General features: G+C 35.5%; 1 protein-coding gene across 1 annotated transcript in view; it reads right to left on the bottom strand.

Moving 5' to 3' along the window:
• Positions 1 to 17485, bottom strand: part of LOC150109672 (neurobeachin-like protein 1) — a 1254229-nt gene that overhangs the window by 719102 nt on the left and 517642 nt on the right. The window contains exons 22-23 of the mRNA XM_090413954.1: positions 15532 to 15706; positions 4524 to 4660 (exon numbers count right to left, since the gene is read on the bottom strand). Coding sequence (XP_090270080.1) covers positions 4524 to 4660; positions 15532 to 15706 — 312 coding nt within the window. The remainder of the gene's footprint in view (positions 1 to 4523; positions 4661 to 15531; positions 15707 to 17485) is intronic.

The raw sequence follows: 17485 nt of genomic DNA, 5'->3' as shown, positions 1-17485 counted from the left end.
TAACAAGACACATCATGGGTTTTGAAAAAATTTGAAGGCACAAAGGTGCAGGCCATCATCAAGTTTTTCATGCTGCAAGAAAAGTCTGCAACTGAGATTCACCAAACTTTGTGCGAGACTTTAGGGGACTGTTCCCCAGCATATACAATAGCTGCCAGATGGGTGATCAAGTTTAAAACTGGGCATCCTGAGATACCAGATGCCCAAGGTAAGGATGACCTTCCACAGCGATCACACCAGAAAATATCGATGCAGAGCATGCCATGAGCCTTGATGATAGACTAATATCAGTAAAAAACATTGTAAATACTCTGGAGATATCCAGGGAATGAGTTGGGGTACTGTCCACCAATATCTGGATATGCAGAAGCTCTCAGCGAAGTGGGTCCCCAACTATTTGCATGCCGACCAAGAATGTGTGCTGTCATCTCAAGGGATTTTGGGTCATTTTGAGAAATCAGGTGCAAATTTTATGGCTCATATTGTGACTAGTGATGAAACATAGCTTCAACACTATGACCCAGAGACCAAACAACAGTCAATGGAGTGGAGACACAAACGTTCTCCATGGCCAAAGAAGGTCTGAACCCAAAAATCAGCAGGGAAGTTTTGCCATTGTCTTTTGGGATATGGATGGTGTAATCCTTACCAAGTATCTCAAAAAAGGTGAAACTGTTACAGCAGTAGTTTATTCAACAGATCTGAAGGAACTAAAAGAGGTACTGAAGGAAAAACAGCACAGGAAACTGAGCAGAGGCATGTTACTTCTGGAGGACAAGGCACCTGCACACTGCTCATGAAACCCAACAGGCAATACACAACTTGGGCTTTCAATGTCTGCCTCACCCACCCTATTCACCAGACCTGGGCCCCATCTGACTATTTCCTATTCCAAAATTTAAAGAAACACTTGAAAGGAACAAGATTTACCACAGATGAAGTCATATCTTCAGCTGAGGACTGGTTTGTGCTCTGAGAAAGACTTTTTTCTCAGAAGATTGCAAACAATGCAGCAGCATTGTAACAAGTCTATAACACTTCATGGGGAATATGTAGAATAATGTGTAAGCTACATGGTTCTACCTCAATTCCTTCATGGTGATTATCACAACTTTTTTGCACACCTCATAAAAGATTACAGACAAAGTAAACCTTTGACTCCCATTTACAAAGTTTACTTCATTAAAAGTTAACAGACAAAAGTAATAACAGACAAAATCAGTAAAATTTTATGTAGGAATATTTTTTTAATAAATGGGAAGAGGGAAAGAACAAGTGATCATCCCTGAGAGTTAAGTGTGATTCTGTGCATGGAAGGTGGTGAAACAAACTTTCTGCATTTACCAACAAGTGAAATTGTTTGCCAGAGGAAGTGATGAGTGTATTAAGTAAATGAATTTAAGGAATGAAATGGGAGATAATGCATGAATTTGAGTGTGGCTTCCCAAAATGATCCTGGGAGTCATAGGAGGTATATAAAGTACTTTAGTACTAAAGTATATAAAGTCCGTTTGTGTAGTAGGTAGTGTAAAATCTTGTATAGAAGGATTTTTGTACAAAAAATCCTTATATACCAATTTTACTGAAGAACGAAAATCCATACAAAACACTTGTACTTAATTAGCATTTTTTTAATGTTTATGTAATATGGAAATATTTCAGAGTGAACTGTTAAATTATGTAACCGCCAAATTATTGTATAATAACAAAAAACAAAGAAAGTTAAGTATAAATTAAACTGTAACAAAGGATTGCTAAAACAAGTGATCCCTCAAAAGTGATCAGCAAAGATATATCCCAGAAGGATTAAGATATGACCTAAGGCAATCAACATCACGAAGGTCAAGTATGTACGGGGTTTCCCGCCTGAATGCAGTGACCAAAAAGGGTGCTGTCTGAAGATCCATGAAACACCCAAGGGAATAAAATCATAACAGGACCCAAGGTCAATGGAGAGATATAAAAGGGGAAGACATTGAAGGCAAAAGGAACACACACAGAGAGGATACGGCAGTCTTTGTATTCATTGTCGGAAGGTGGTTCTTGCCATGGTTCATTGGTGTCGGCGGATTTTCGTAAGCTGGAGTAGAGGTCAGTCGTTTTCTGGTAGATGGCCACATAGAAAGAGAGGTCTTATCCGGTTCTGAGAATGTCGTGCCGATTCAAGGTCAGTGATCTACTTTCCAGCCAACAGACACCAGAAGTACGAGATAACTCATTTGAGTTTTGAAGAAGGAGTTCCGGATTTCCAGCCGCCAAGTTTCCTGATGATTTCAGAAGTAAGAAGTGACCTCATTGATCTTGGAAAAAGGTGCCCGTATGTATAGCCAAGATCGGAATGTAATGGAGGATAGTAATTTCAAGAATCTATTAGTGTCGACAAAACAACTATATACAAAGTAAGGTCTAATATATTGTATTTTACTAGAGGCGGAAATTGTGACAGAGATTACGCTAAGGGTTTTATGTTAATATTGTTTGAGGACCGAAGGCATTTAGCTAATCATTGAATTAACTTGTTTAGTTGTGGAGCCAGGATAGAATTAATGTAAGGTGAAAATTTAATATGCTTAATATTGTTTATTAGCTAAGCTTGTCTATTGTTTAGCATGTGTAAGTTTGCTCTGTGTATGACTAAGTGATAGCTAAATTATTACCTCAGACAAGTTGTGTTAGAGAGAATTGTTCAACTAGGAGAAATATACATAATTCTAAGCATATATCACTGTAGAAGTATAGAGCCTGAATTATTTGTGTGTTTAGTGCTAACTTTTAATGTACATTCAGTTGGCATGAATAAATTGTTTTGTCTGTCAAATAATTTGCCTGATTCCTGCATACCAATACACTGCTCATAAAAATCGAATCTGTGTGACCTAGAGAGTTAAGTAGCCATGACTGAAAATTAATAAATTCTCGTTGCTAGATTTAGTAATAAGTATAAGAGAGGAAAGTTCCATGTTTTGTTGAGTGTTTTTCTTCGGAAGGATATTCAACTCCTATCTGCAAATCCTGATGACAGTCGATATAAACAAATAAATTTTCAGAATTCTATATAGAAAAACGCTAGTAGTTTAGACAAAGAAATTGGCTCCAGCCAGAGGCAATTTCTTGGTTCTAAAAGTTTCGTGCACATGAAGAAGCATAATTATGGCCTTGAGACAAAGGGTGGATTAAAGTTGAATAAGAGGATTAAAGAAAGGAGACCAAGTCAAGCAACATATTAAGAGCTCAGAGTTACAACTGTATAATAAGGTATAATAAGTAGCATAAAGTTAGGACAAGTAAAGAGAAAATAGAGTACAATTTTGAATTAAAGAATATAAACAAAAGAAATATAAAGAATACAAAGAAGCAAACAACCCGATATTACAGTAGCCACATCTGCCCTGGTTAGTTCTGATCCTGTTGATGGATGACCAAATCTTCCCAGTAAAGCAAAACAGGCTGCAGAGTACAGAGATCTTCAACCAGGAAGCCATTTGTTGGAAGATTGTTGGACTAGTGTTCTCTTCACATGTTAGATGTTGATGGTAAGGCAGCTGAAAAGAGTTCTTCCATGGATCAGAAAGGATTTCTTGATTTTAGGCGAAGACTAGCTGGATTATTGAGAGTCTGGTGCAGGGGCAGGAGCAGGCTGTTCATTACTTTATTAAATTCTTTAATCAAGGCTTGTCTTCTCCGTATATTTGGTGGAACAATGATGGATAGGACAGGCAGCCAGGGGAGTGGGGTGCTTCTCAGTGTCCCACTAATTATGAGCATGGTAGAAATTAGCTGGGTATTTATGATGATGTTAGTGTGCACACTTCTTTCCCAGATGGGGGGCACAGTATTCTGCTGCAGAGAATGTGAGGGCTAGTACAGATGACCTGAGGACTTCTGTCCCACAACCCTGGTTGTTCCAGTGAGCCTTGAAATGATATTATTTCTTGTTTTAATTTTGTTGGATAGGTTGATGATGTGCCTTTTATAGGTTAGGCTTCTGTCCAGGCTCACTCCAAGGTATTTCGGGTGAGGCTCATGTTCTACCATCTTGCTGCAGAGAAGTTGTGGTGTTGATTTGCCTCTGCATTGTTTAGGTGGAATGCTGTGGACACAGTTTTTGTTGGATTTGGCTTTGGAGGCCCTGAATTGGCTTTCTGGACTAGACACCAACCTATAGCCGCATTGTATTCTTTTTGCCATAAGAATATATAAATAAAATTAATAATAAATTATCTTATAGTTAATATGTGGAAGAATCTCACTTTTTTCTTGGTTTTGTTTCCACTAACACCAATTATGTCAGTACATTATATTCGTATTTCTTTGCAGTTCTACTTCTTTTCCATTTTACTCCCAAACACTGATATAGCCAATTTTTAATTCAGCTGAGACTATTTCTGCAACTGACTTTTCATTCTGTGCCCCCAGTCATTCTCACCATTTTAAGGTACATTTCAGAAAATAATAAGAGAATGTTTTATATCTGATTGTAGTATTAATTTAATTTATATGAATATTACAATTAATAAACTTACATTTTGCATAAGAACTCCAACAGTTGCAATGCCATTTTTATTAATTAGCTGTTCTTGGTTGGTACTATGTCCTTGAATCATGTGTAACAGCAGCACAAGAAAAGATGCAACCTGATTGTCCCGCAGACCCCAATAAACTGAAAGAATAATATAATTTTATGAATGTATCTTAAGTATTCTTGTCATAAACTTAACCATTAACACGTTCATTGCCAAGCTGAAAATTGGAATTTCGTGTGGTGGCCAAATTTTTTTTACTTGATAGCGACGTCCACGCAATAATGCGTGATCGGCTGACCGGTGAGAACTCACATCACGCGATATCACGTGATTGGCAATGAACGTGTTAAAGTACACATCACCAACTCTCATGCATAGTACTGTATTCTTATTTTAAAATGCAAGGTAGTAAAAACAGGTTTGTACCTGATCGTAAAACCAGAATAAACTGAGATAACATCTGCTTAAATTTAAGAGAAAATAAGTGTAAGAGGTACAGTAAATATATATGTATATAAAGGAACATATTTAATAAACTAAACAGAATATATATACAAAACAGATTCACACTGCAATATGAATAGATGCATAACTACAAGCACAATTTCAAACTCACAAATGAATTAATTTCTCAGTGCAGTTGACACAACTATGACAAAACTAATGTACACTTACAAATATTTAACTGAAATTCAATGAAGAACAAGCCAAATTAAAGCCTTGCAGTTCCTTTGAGGAAACAAAAATGATATTTCAGTTTTTTGCAAAACACTGTTCACTTCATCCAAGAGAAAACATTAATGTTGGCTTTTGAATCACCCTCTCAACTGTCACATAAAAAAATAATTAGATCAATATTTATAAGTTAGGAAAATCCACACAGAATATGTGTTTCTAGGCAAGTATACATTTCAAGATATGTCAAGATAATTATGGTTTGAAAACTCAAAGAATAGCTGCAGGAAGAAGCTTCAATAATAACACAGCCATTCTTTTCCAGCATATGACAAAAGTACATTTTTTCAGTTTAGAATAATCATTTAAGAAAGGAAAGTAATAAGTCAAAAAATATAATAGTCATTTCAACTTTCATAATCTATGAAATCAGAGTTTTTTTACCCTCAAAACTTATTTTTCCTGAAGTAGCAAATATTTCACACATTTGACAAAGTTAACTATTCTGCTATTCTTTATAAACAATCAACATTGCTGCCACACTGGAGACTTGTGTCAGAGTGTTCCTATAATTTGATTAAAAGTTTCTCAATATAATTGAGAAACTTTTAATCTAATTACACATAATGAAAAACTTCTCCACATAAAAGACAGTCAGTGTTTATCATAATTTATATCTTGTTATGTCTTGGTTTATTATTATTATTATTATTAAGAGAGACCTCCAGGGAGTCAGAGACTCATCGAGGGAAGCCACATACTACACACACCAGCTATCATACTTATTCTTGAATTCATTCACACTGCTTGCACTCATAACATCCAATGGCAATCCATTCCAATCACACACCACCCTCTGAGAGAAAAATCTAGCCCTCACACCCTTCTTGGCAGCCTTTGTTCTCAGCTTCCAAGAATGCCCTCTCATCCTTTCCCCACCCTCCATAAATTGAAAAATTCCATCAATTGAAATCCTGTATGACCCTTTCAGAAGTTTGTAAGTCTCCATCATATTATCCCTCTTTCTCCTGTTTGCTAGTGTCTACAGTCTAAGAATTCTCAATCTGTCTTTATAATCTGTATTCCAGAATCCTGATATCATTTTTAACACTCTCCTTTATACTCTCTCCAATATATCAGAATCACAACCGAAAACAGGAGACCAGACCTGCACACAATAGTCCAAGTGAGGTCTTCTCAAGGCCTTGTAAAGAGGCAAAATAACATCCTTATCTTTACATGTGAACGGTCGTTTCAGCATTGCAATTATCTTTTGAGTTGTATTTGCAATCTTTGCCATATGGCCCTTAAACTTCAACTTCCTATAATAAATTTAGTTTAATCCTTTATCCAAGTGTGAGCAGACAAAGTTTGCACCTGAAAATATCTTCAGGACTGAGGTAAGGTAGTACAACACCGGGAAACTCGCAGCAAAAGTGGAGCAAGCTAACATCACTCCTATCTCAGTATCTCCCATAATGCAAAGCACATCTCCTTGCGGATATGTATAATGCTATGCATTAAGGGAAGGGCCACTACCCAGACTAGTACTAGACTTTGGCAACTCCTATAAGTAAAGATGACCTGCCATTGCTTCTGCCTGGTATCTCCACCTCTGGGCCTGGCTCCCACTGAAGAGACCTCAATAAAGGTTGAAACTAGTTTTCATAATATTTATGGACTATATTTTCATAATATCTATGTCCCCATCCTCTCCTATGATCATAAGAGTTGGGTAATGACCGAAAGAATGCAGACACAAATCCAAGAGGCTGAAATCAGGTTCCTTCGAGGGGTTGCAGGGCTGACAAGACTCAACAGAGTCAGAAGCTCTGCAATTCGGGAAACCCTCAATACTCAACCGTTGCTCTCTGTGTTGAGAGATCACATTTACATTGGTACGGGCACTTGGTTAGAATGCTACAAGAGAGGCTCCCCCCCCAGCAGGCCCTCTTTGCCAAGCCAGAGGGTGGGAGGCCACGTGGAAGGCCAAGGTCTCACCTGATAGATTATATCCAAAACCTTGGGTGGACACATTTGGGAGTCCCACCAGAACACCTGAGCTTTGTGGTGGAGGATCGTGACCATTGGAAGTTCCTCTTGCAGCTGCTGTCCCCACAACCCAGTTAGGAAAGGTGGGCCTTGAAGATGAATGAATGAATGAAGAAAACTAAAATGGGCATAAAAGAATATGGTCTTATATTGGTAATTCATGATCAGAGGCATACCAGACAAGCAAGCAATAAAAGTGAATTTCTGGTGCAAAAAAATCTGTATGTGACTGAAACAATATGTAAGAATGTAGAACAAATAGAGGATCTGATTATTTTGGTGGAATAAGTGATATTTGAAAAGAAAAAAGCACAGTATGAGAGAGGATATGAAAAAATGTTGGGTAGTGTAAAAAAGAAGAGCAAAAGAGTCAAGACTATGAGCCTCTTTCTGGCATAAAAGCTGTGAGCTGCGATGTAAATGAGTCAGTAAGCAGATTTTGGAGGAGAAATGCTGTGCCGTATATAGATGTACAGGGCGACTCTGATGGTTGCAAAAAATTTGTATAAGAAAGATGGACTGGAACCTTAATGATTAGAGATTCGGCGCATCGAAATTGTTCTTCGGTGAAATGAATATGAATCGTCAGGAAACAATATATGTTTGAGAGACCATACAAAAGTATGCATTAAAGTAAGTAGCATAAACTATGAGTGTAATGAAAAACATAGTGAGAGAGAAGGGGGACAATATGATGGAGATGACCCTGGGAAATGCAAGACTACATTTGTCAAAAAACAAAAGTATTGAACGTGTAAACAGACAGGGAATTTGGTTCAAGATTCAACTAATCACACTGGTGGTCAGTTGTAATACATATACAATAATGCTAGAAGGATAAGAAATAAACCTGAGTTTCTGGGACTGGCATAAAGAAGTCACTCACACACACTCATATGTATATATATTTTTTTTTTTTCCCTATTTTCTAACACCTTTTATTCCCTTATAGGAAGTAGGTGAGGCTTTTTAACCCTATCTAGCATTTGGAGATTGAGTGTGCAGTTTAATCTCAATCAAGTGCTTTATTCATAACCCAACTCTCAGATTCATAATTTCAAACAGATTTAAACAGTCTTGTATACTGCTAGTTTGGTGTTTTGGCTAATTTCTCCCTAATTCCATATAAATTCATTCAGCTGGCTACTCACCATACCAGCTTTACTTATTCTGTTGTCTTTTTCCAGATTTAACCTGTCATCTTCACTAAAAACTGCCTAAAGAGCTGAAATATTTTACTTGTTCTATAGGCTCTCCATTCAGAATACATTTGATTTTCAATGTTTCTGTCTATTTTCCTAGTTTTGGTCTTTTTATTGCTGATTTTCATGCCAAATCTTTTACAGTTGTTATTCAATTTATTTAGAGAATCCTGGAGACTTGTATTAGATGTGTTCAGGAGTACAACATAATTTGCATAACGCAAAGAGCAAGTTTGACATTCTCCAATTCTAATATCAGGACTACTACCTCTTTCTTTCATAATGTAATCCATATGGATGATGAATAAGAGTGGAGATAATGTGGATCCTTTTCTTACTACTGACAAGGATGCACATTATCCAAACAAGTGTTCACTGCCAGGTTGGCAGGAAAAAGACCCAGTGGAAACCAAGATATAGGTGGATTGATACAGTAAAAAAGTGCCTTAAAAGACAGAAATATAAGATATGATAGTGTTGGAGTCTTGACAGGAAATAGATTGATTTGGAGGAAAATTGTAGATAGGAGGTTAGTGGTGATGTAAGTTTTTCATGTAGTACTATCATATCCTGTACAAAATCAGGAATTTGATGATGATGATCTTCCTGTATTTCTTTCAATTCTAACTTGCAAGTCAGCAGCTATGATGACTTACAACTCAAATATAGACTATGCATTGCCCTGTATAATGTTCCATTTATTCCATATAATTGTAGTGTTTTGAAAAGCTTCTTTCTGGGCACCTCGTCATATGCTTTTTCCAGTTCTAAAAAACTTAAGTATAGATCCTTGTCATATTCCCATGATTTCTCAACTATTTGTCATAAAGTGAAAATCAGATCATGACAACCTCTATTTGGCCTGAACCCAGCTTGTTCTTCTCCAAAGTTTCTCTTCCACAATTCTTCTCAACCTCTTTTTCAAGTACGCTTTCATAAATCTTACCTAAAGCACTAAGAGAAATATCTCTGTAATTCTCGCATTCAACTTTATTCCCTTTTTTATATATGGGAACTATTAAAGTTCTACACCAATCACCTGAAATTCAATCTTCGGCCCAGGTCCTCTGAATTATGCAATGTAGCCACTGCAAAACCTTTATACCTTCATACTTAAGCATTTCCATAATCACCTACTCCAGTTGCCTTTCCAGAGTACATATCAGTACTTGAGGTAGAAAAAATCACCAAAAACCTCAAGTACTGATATGTACTCTGCTTTGTATTCCTCTTGAAAAATTTACAGTATGGTTCTCTCGTTGCTTGTTTTGTTTAACAGTCTTTCAAAGTAATTATTTCAAAATAATAAATTTAGTTTAATCCTTTATCCAAGTGTGAGCAAACAAAGTTTGCGCCTGAAAATATCTTCAGGACTGGGGTAAGGTAGTACAACACCGGGCAACTTGTAGCAAAGGTGGACCAAGCTATTCAAAATAATTATTTCAAAATATGAGGTGGCCTGTGAGGCATCCCTGTTTTTTTTTTTTTTTTCCAGACTACTCTTGTTTTACTTGTATATTAATGACATTGGAGAAGATGATCTAGAGAGAAACATTCAATTAATGCTGATGATATAAATTTGGGTCATGTGATGTGGGACATATCTGAATCAAAATTCTTGCAGGCAGAATTAAACAGATTGATTAGATAAGTAAATGAGTATTATGTTAATAGGAATCTTTTGCAAATGGTGATGAAACTAGAGGCCTAAGGAGTGATGGTAGACAGTGGGTTAAAATTTAGAGGTAATAATCATAAGGTGGCTAAGGTCATTACATCAGATAAGTGTAATGTTGAAAAGAACACTAACATAGATAGGAATAAGACTGTATGTGGGCTGCTCTGCTCAGATATGGTCAAATGTGTTCTATGGAACTGATGAAATAGTTGAAAAGATTCAGCACCAGATAATCTCATTTGCAAAATAATACTACAGTTTTGCAAATTGCAGTATTCATGTGCAAATGCTGATAGAGTGAAGAAATGTGGTTTTCAAAGCTCAAGAAACAGAAGTTACAAAGGTGATACAATAAACATGAGTTGGTAAGGGGGATTTTACAGTACAGAAAGAAGGAAATTTTTCTGTTGATAACAAGTGGGACAAAAGGTCATCGCTGGAAGCTCAGTATGTGGTCAGGAAGCACATGGAGTACAGGTTCTTCTCATGGCATGTGAGTGAATGGAATAAGATGCCTGTGGCCAATGTGAGTGTGTCCATGGGGGTGTACTCAGTCTGAAAATGTCCCTGTAATTCTCATGTTCAATTCTGTTTCCTTTTATATGCATAAGCATTATGAATTCTAATCCAATCATCTGAAAATGGACTTTCCCTATTTACAAGCCTTCAGAATTAACGATTTCATAGTGCTATCATAATATAATGTACATTGTCTAAGGGTACATCTAAGGAATCGTATCAGGAATTTCATGATGATGATATGCTTAAGTTTGAAGTCAGTGGTTAGAAGTGAAAGATCTACTAGAACAATGCTGAATTAAAATCAAGTTTAAGACAAAGGTGTAAACTATTTCCATTCTTATTCATCATCTATATCAGGGGTACCCAACTTTTTTTTTTAAACTGTGAATTCCATAAAAGCATTTGTTTCTCACTGACCTCTCATCTAAAAATTCACATATTTTACCTTTCACTGATTATAAGAAAATGCTATTTTTTATTTATTTATTTATGAAAATAATAAATAACATCCCATTTATAATAATAGTTTCATAATGCTGAACCATGTTTAATAATGTTTACCAATTTAATAATTATGGTTTAATAATTATTTGATTTATAGGTAACTCTTATATTAGTCTTGTAAAAATACTGGGATGTTACATGTATGTTTCAACTTTGCAACATCTGCAAACAACTGTATATCGCCATTTCAGCCCTTCTCAATATCATTTACATATAAATTAAACAGCAATGGATCCAAAACAAACCCTTGTGGCACACCACATCTCCAATCTTTAATCCAGTGCACTAATCTACTATCCAACCCCATCTGTTCCAGTTTGATTACCAGCTTTTCATGTAGTAATCTATCAAATGCTTTAGCAAAATCTAAATACACAACAGTGTATGCATCCCATTTGTCCAAATGTCCACCTATCACCTTGTTATAGTAAGTACTGTATTTTTCAATGTATAAGACACCCCATGTATAAGACAAATCATACTTTTTCGAATCCAAAATTAAGAAATCAATATTTTAAACATAAAACAGAACACATTTGATATTTTTTTAAATAATCAAAGTATATTTAGTAATTAGATAATATTTTTAAGATACATATTAAGAAATTATGCATGACTCTCAGTTCTGGGCAACTTGAATTTTGAAGAATATGACAATCGTTTTTTTATTTTCGGACATTTTTATGGGCTAGTGCTCAAAATATTGTTAATGCATTAACTTACCCCGCCAACGAGTTGCAGACATATGAATGCTTTCAGAGTTCTGATTGGTTTATTCAGAATCAGCCGTTAATGACGTCAATCGACAGAGTTAACAAAGGCTAGTGATTGGTGGAAGCCTGTTCGAGGAGACAAGGTACAGGAAGTTTCGCCATGGCAACTGTGGGTCTCTCAACCGGTTATCCCCCGTGTATAAGATGATCCTCAATTTTTGGTCTAAAAATTTTAGAAAAAAGCATCGTCTTATACATGGAAAAATATGGTAAGTAGTTTGCTAAAATATGATTTTCCTTTAGCAAACCCATGTTCTCCATCAAAGAGAATGCTGCTGTTGTCATCAACCCAATTCTGAATCCTAGTCCTCTCTAATACCACAACTCCTGACAAACAGATTGGCCTGTAATTCAAAGCCTTAGTGAAGCAGAACAATTTTGCCCTCTTTCCACTCCTATGGAACTTGGGTAATTCAATAATAACATAAGACTCATATTGTTAATTCTTTCATTCTTTCTTCTACTGGCTACACATTGAAAAAACTCCCTTGGATTTCTTTTGGCCTCATTAGCTAACTGCTGCTCATAATGCACTTTTGCTACCCTTACCAACTGAGTTATCTCTCTTGCTTACTTTTTGCACTTCCCGTGCAAATGACCATCACTCATCTTAGTCTGTCTTTGTAATTCCTTCTTCTTCCAAACTGCATGTTTCACCTCTTCATTCATCCATTTCATCTTTCAAGGTATGAAAAGGGCAAGAGGTCATCCTTATTTGACCTCTTGATCTTTTCAGAACATTCAGATATTGCCTCTGCCAGACAGTTCCTGAATGGATCTTAAGCAGCACTGATCTCCTTTCTTTCCAATTCTTCATTCACTGATATAGTTGCAAGCTGTCTCCTGAGCTTGTCATAATCACCAGGATTACACATATATCCCTTTCTCACAGAAGTCCATATATGGATGGCCACCACCAAGTAATCACTTCACGGTCACTCTCACCAATTGGAGGGAGACTTAGTACCTCATTTAAAATAACATCCTCTGATTTCAAGATTCATGATCCTCATGTACCCTCTGTTATGTACTGTGTAAGGTCCCTCAAATCTCAAAAAACTCATTCTCTTTGTCCCCAGATGCTGTCATTTCATTCCAGTTTATATTATCATAATTAAAATCACCCATAATGATCACCCTTTTCTTATTAGTGAAACTGATTTGCTTATACATTTCTTTATCACTGCCCTCCATATTACCAGGTCTATAGTAACATACAACTAGATATTTCGTTTTGTTCATCCCCACCTCACACCATACTGCTTCAAAACCACTGCTACCATTTACTCCTTTTATATCCATCTTAGATGGGAATTAATTCCTCTGCTACCATCAACAGCACTCCTCCTCCCCTTCTGCCTTGCCTATCCTCACAAAAAAACATCGTATTCATCCAACTCTATTTTTGTCAGAATGTCATCCTCATCTAACCATGTCTTACTTATTCCAACAATTTCTGGGTGAGTATACTCTATTACTGTTACATTTTCATTTCCTTTAATTTCTAATACTACTGGCATTTGTGGATCAGAAAATCATAATGTTTAATCAAACAAAGACAATAAATGGAATGAATTAAACAAAAGTATATTGGTTCCCTTATTTTGTGTATGTCACAAGGACATAATTTGGTATCTAACATAAGAATTGTAAACAAAGACAAATCACACAAAAAAATAGGTGAAAGTCAGATTAGAAACTTAAAATTCCTGAGCGTGGCACCCCTCTGCAGTTGCCTTTGCTGTTGGACAGAAGCTTTTTAAGGATTACTATTTCCCAAATCTTTAGAAGTTTCACGATGAAGCATAGTAGTGGTTTTAATTTTTTTTATTATTCTGTGCTAGCTGTCAAAGGCATAGTCAGCTAGCCATGATTGCTCATAATTGTGGTGACAAATTATATTTCTTATGTTCCTCAAAAGATGGATGTCGGCAGAGTTGTCCATATGACAAGTTTCAAAAACAAGGAACCTTGAATCCACTTGGCATTAAGAGTGCAGGAGATGGTCTTTAGGAGAAAAAAATGTGAGGAACCATCATATGGGATTTGAAAGCATGGTAGAAACTAAATTTTTTTTAAGTTCCATCTATTTTTTCTGGGGTTCCCTATATATACAGAACAGTAATGGTATATTACTATAATCTAATATGTTGAGTGGGATGTGAGAAGTTATTTTATTAAATTAATTAATAAAATCACTCAATCAAAATGAAATATAGAAAATCAAAACATTCGAAAAAAAATGCTTAAGAAAAATAAATAAGACTCACTGATCAAACACAAAACAAATGAGCAAGTCAAACAAATTAAACTATAGAGTTTAATTTGTTTGACTTGATAGAGATATCACAGCTAAAATTCTTAAACAACAATTAAGATAGTTTGAACAACTCAAGGGAATGTCCTCTCAGAGATTACCAAATATAGTCATGAATATATTCATTGGAGGAAGACGATCAAGGGGCAGACCAAAAATAACTTAGCTTCAGTCTTTGAAGGAAAGGTTACAATTATCAAGCTTCAAAGAGATGACATATATAGCCATAAGGGACTCAACCCATCATTTGACAGATAAGAAAGAAGAAGAAAATCACTGGCCAGCAGTGAGGGAAGCCTGATTGGAACAGAGGTTGGTAGCTCTGCTAACAAAAGTTTTTATGATACCATATGAGAAAAATGAAGGGTTATTAGTAACAGTGCTGATGTTCTGGCTCTTCAAGAGGATTTGAATAAGCTGGAAAGGTGGACAAATGCTAATGAGATGTCATTTGAATGCAACTAAATGTAAGGTTTTGAAATTTGGGATTCACAAATAGAGATGCTTCATACTCACTTGGAGGGATGAGAGAAGTGGAGAAAGCAAGGAATCTTGGGGTGATTGTAAACGGAAATATATCTCTTAAAATGGTGTATGAGATGTTTCAAGATGGCATTGTCTTCAAAATTACAAAAAGCACTGAGGGAAGGAAATGAGAGATGAAAAAAAGAACAATTAAAAATTTTTCATCACTCATTTCCTTCTCTCAGGAGAGCATTCTTTGTATGAAGATGTCATGTTGAAATGACTCATATACTATTATTATTATAAGATATAATTTTTATTTATTCACCCTTTTCTGGTGTTTAAATTATTTCTTCACATATGTTAATCTTTATATTTAATATTTTATAGTTTATAATTTTTAATTCATTTCTAACTTATTCTTTTATGGTCAATCAGTTCCCTCCTTAAGTCTTTAAAAGATAATTTATCCATATACTATCTCAGTTAAATTATCATGTTTATGAAGATAGTAGAAGTAAGAAGTATTGCAGTTCCATCCTAAATAATTTCAAGGTATGTTTTTCAACATTATCTATGCTTGACTTGATTTAAATTATTAAATGCAATTTTCATAAAAGTTTTAATCACTATATCACATACCCAAGCCATTAAGTTCAAAACTTGGGGTGCTCTTTAACAAAATAAATGTGCTATGTTATAATGATTAGAAAAACAGAACTTCATGAAAACCTTCAGAAATAGTAATGTATTATTTAATCAGAATTTTATTAAGAGAATAAATGTGTCTCAAACGGAAATATAAAGTTCTCATCTCTACCTGAATCAGAATTATGGGGCAGTAACACCCATTCATCGATTATTTCATCTCCACCATAGGTGATACATTTTGGAGACAAACCACTAAAGGTAGGAGAAGGAGTCTGAAGAGGTTTACTAGCATTTTCTAGTAAAGGGTAAAGGAGTTGTATTCCTCCAACAGTATTCAGGATATCCTACAGAAAACAAAGACAATCTGTTGTAAATAATATCTTACCACAATAAATAAAATAAACATTCACTAAGCAAAAATTCCAAACCTGTATTGGAAAAGTGAGGTTTAAATCCAAGTTTAAACTTGAGGAATCTTTATAAGGACTTTGCAAATGAAGCTGAATTAGTGCCAATCTTATATGAGTCGGCATGGTTTCTCAACCTTAAAAACAGGCAAATTGGCCACACACACAGTTTAGCAAGCTGTTGAGATTATATTATTGCCCAAAACAACATAAATTAGACAGAAAAGTCAAATTACTTAGTGTGACAAGGCCACTATCAGATTAATGCTTTAATGTAAGGTGGACAGGATAGGAGAAGAGAGGAGAGGAGAGGAAAAATAATTCATCTTTAAAACAGAATGTTCTCCCCTGTGCATACTCTTCTAAGTCTGTTGAAACATACGCAGTAGTAGTCAAAACTCAAACTTTTCTTCTTCTTCTTCTTCATTAATTCCTGGCAGTCTCATATGGAATGGGCAGGGTTTTCCCTTCCAGAAACTTGAGTATTTCATCCTGCAGAACAGGCAAGCCAATCTAGCAGGAAAACACACCCAAATAGCAGACATAATACACTAGTCTCCTAGTGTATTATGTCTGCTACCTTCTTTCTACTTCTACCTTTTGAAACAGTATTTCTATTATGTATTTCCTAAAGAATACAATTTACAGCTCTTCAAATCCAATGTTAAAAAGTTTGTTGCTTTTTTTCCACAGCCTTCTCATACACAAGATTACCATAAAAAAATTTTCTTTTCAAATATAATTCTCAGTTTGTGTGCTGGACTGAAGTAAAGAGCAAAGTAATATGATATAATCACGTAACCACAAGTATCCTTGAAACAACAAAGCAAAATAATACGTTTTTTTTTTTTTTTTTTTTACAATAGAAAATATAAAAATGTGTTCTGGAGCACTAAATGAATATATCATCATTCATTACACTTATTGTAGATAAGCTTGATATGTCTGCGCACTGCAAGCTTTGTCACATGAGTAGGATGAGTTTATCATAAGCAAACTGTGGATGATGTGTGAAGTCAGTGGGAGAAAGCTGTTTGTATATATATTCACTCATCCTGCATTTACATGCAGAAACACCCACATCAGTCAGAAAATCTGAAGAGAAAACATTTTCCACCATAATATGCAGTGAACAACTTCTGAGAGAAAACTAGTAATCCACTGAAACAAGAGAGCCAAAAGGCTTTACTTTGGCAATGCACAATTATTCAAATTAAGTGGATATTGAATCCAACATTATTTCAAAGCCGAATAGAGAAACTACAAGACGAGTTGCCCCTGTCGTGAAAGGTTTGCTTACGCTTAGATCTGCCGAAACTTTTATAGTTTCTATCTATATTCGGCACAAAAACTGTAGTTTCTCTATTCGGCTTTGAAATAATGTTGGATTCAATATCCACTTAATTTGAATAACTAGTAATCCAATTATAAAGGGAAGAAAGCAGACTATAAAATGGAAATTTGCTAATAAGCCCTCAATGCCAAACCCATCAAATGCATTGGAAATGTCAAGTGCAACAGCACATGTTTCTTCAAACCTCACCATGGTATGTATCCAGAGGTGGATAATGTAGGCAATGAGACCTGCTGTGGATTTGACTGGTAAATCCATGCTGGATGTCACTGATTAGTGACAACCAGAGACATTCTCTGGGTGTTGAAGAAGATGACTGTTGATGATCTTCTCACTTTAGATAATACTGAGGTGAGAGCAAT

This window comes from Typopeltis vanoorti, chromosome 2 (genome assembly GCF_054136105.1).
Source record: "Typopeltis vanoorti isolate ZY-2024b chromosome 2, IOZ_Tvanoo_1.0, whole genome shotgun sequence".
NCBI lineage: Eukaryota > Metazoa > Arthropoda > Arachnida > Uropygi > Thelyphonidae > Typopeltis > Typopeltis vanoorti.
The sequence above is the reverse complement of the archived record's forward strand: the minus strand, read 5'-3'. Positions and strand labels throughout refer to the sequence as shown.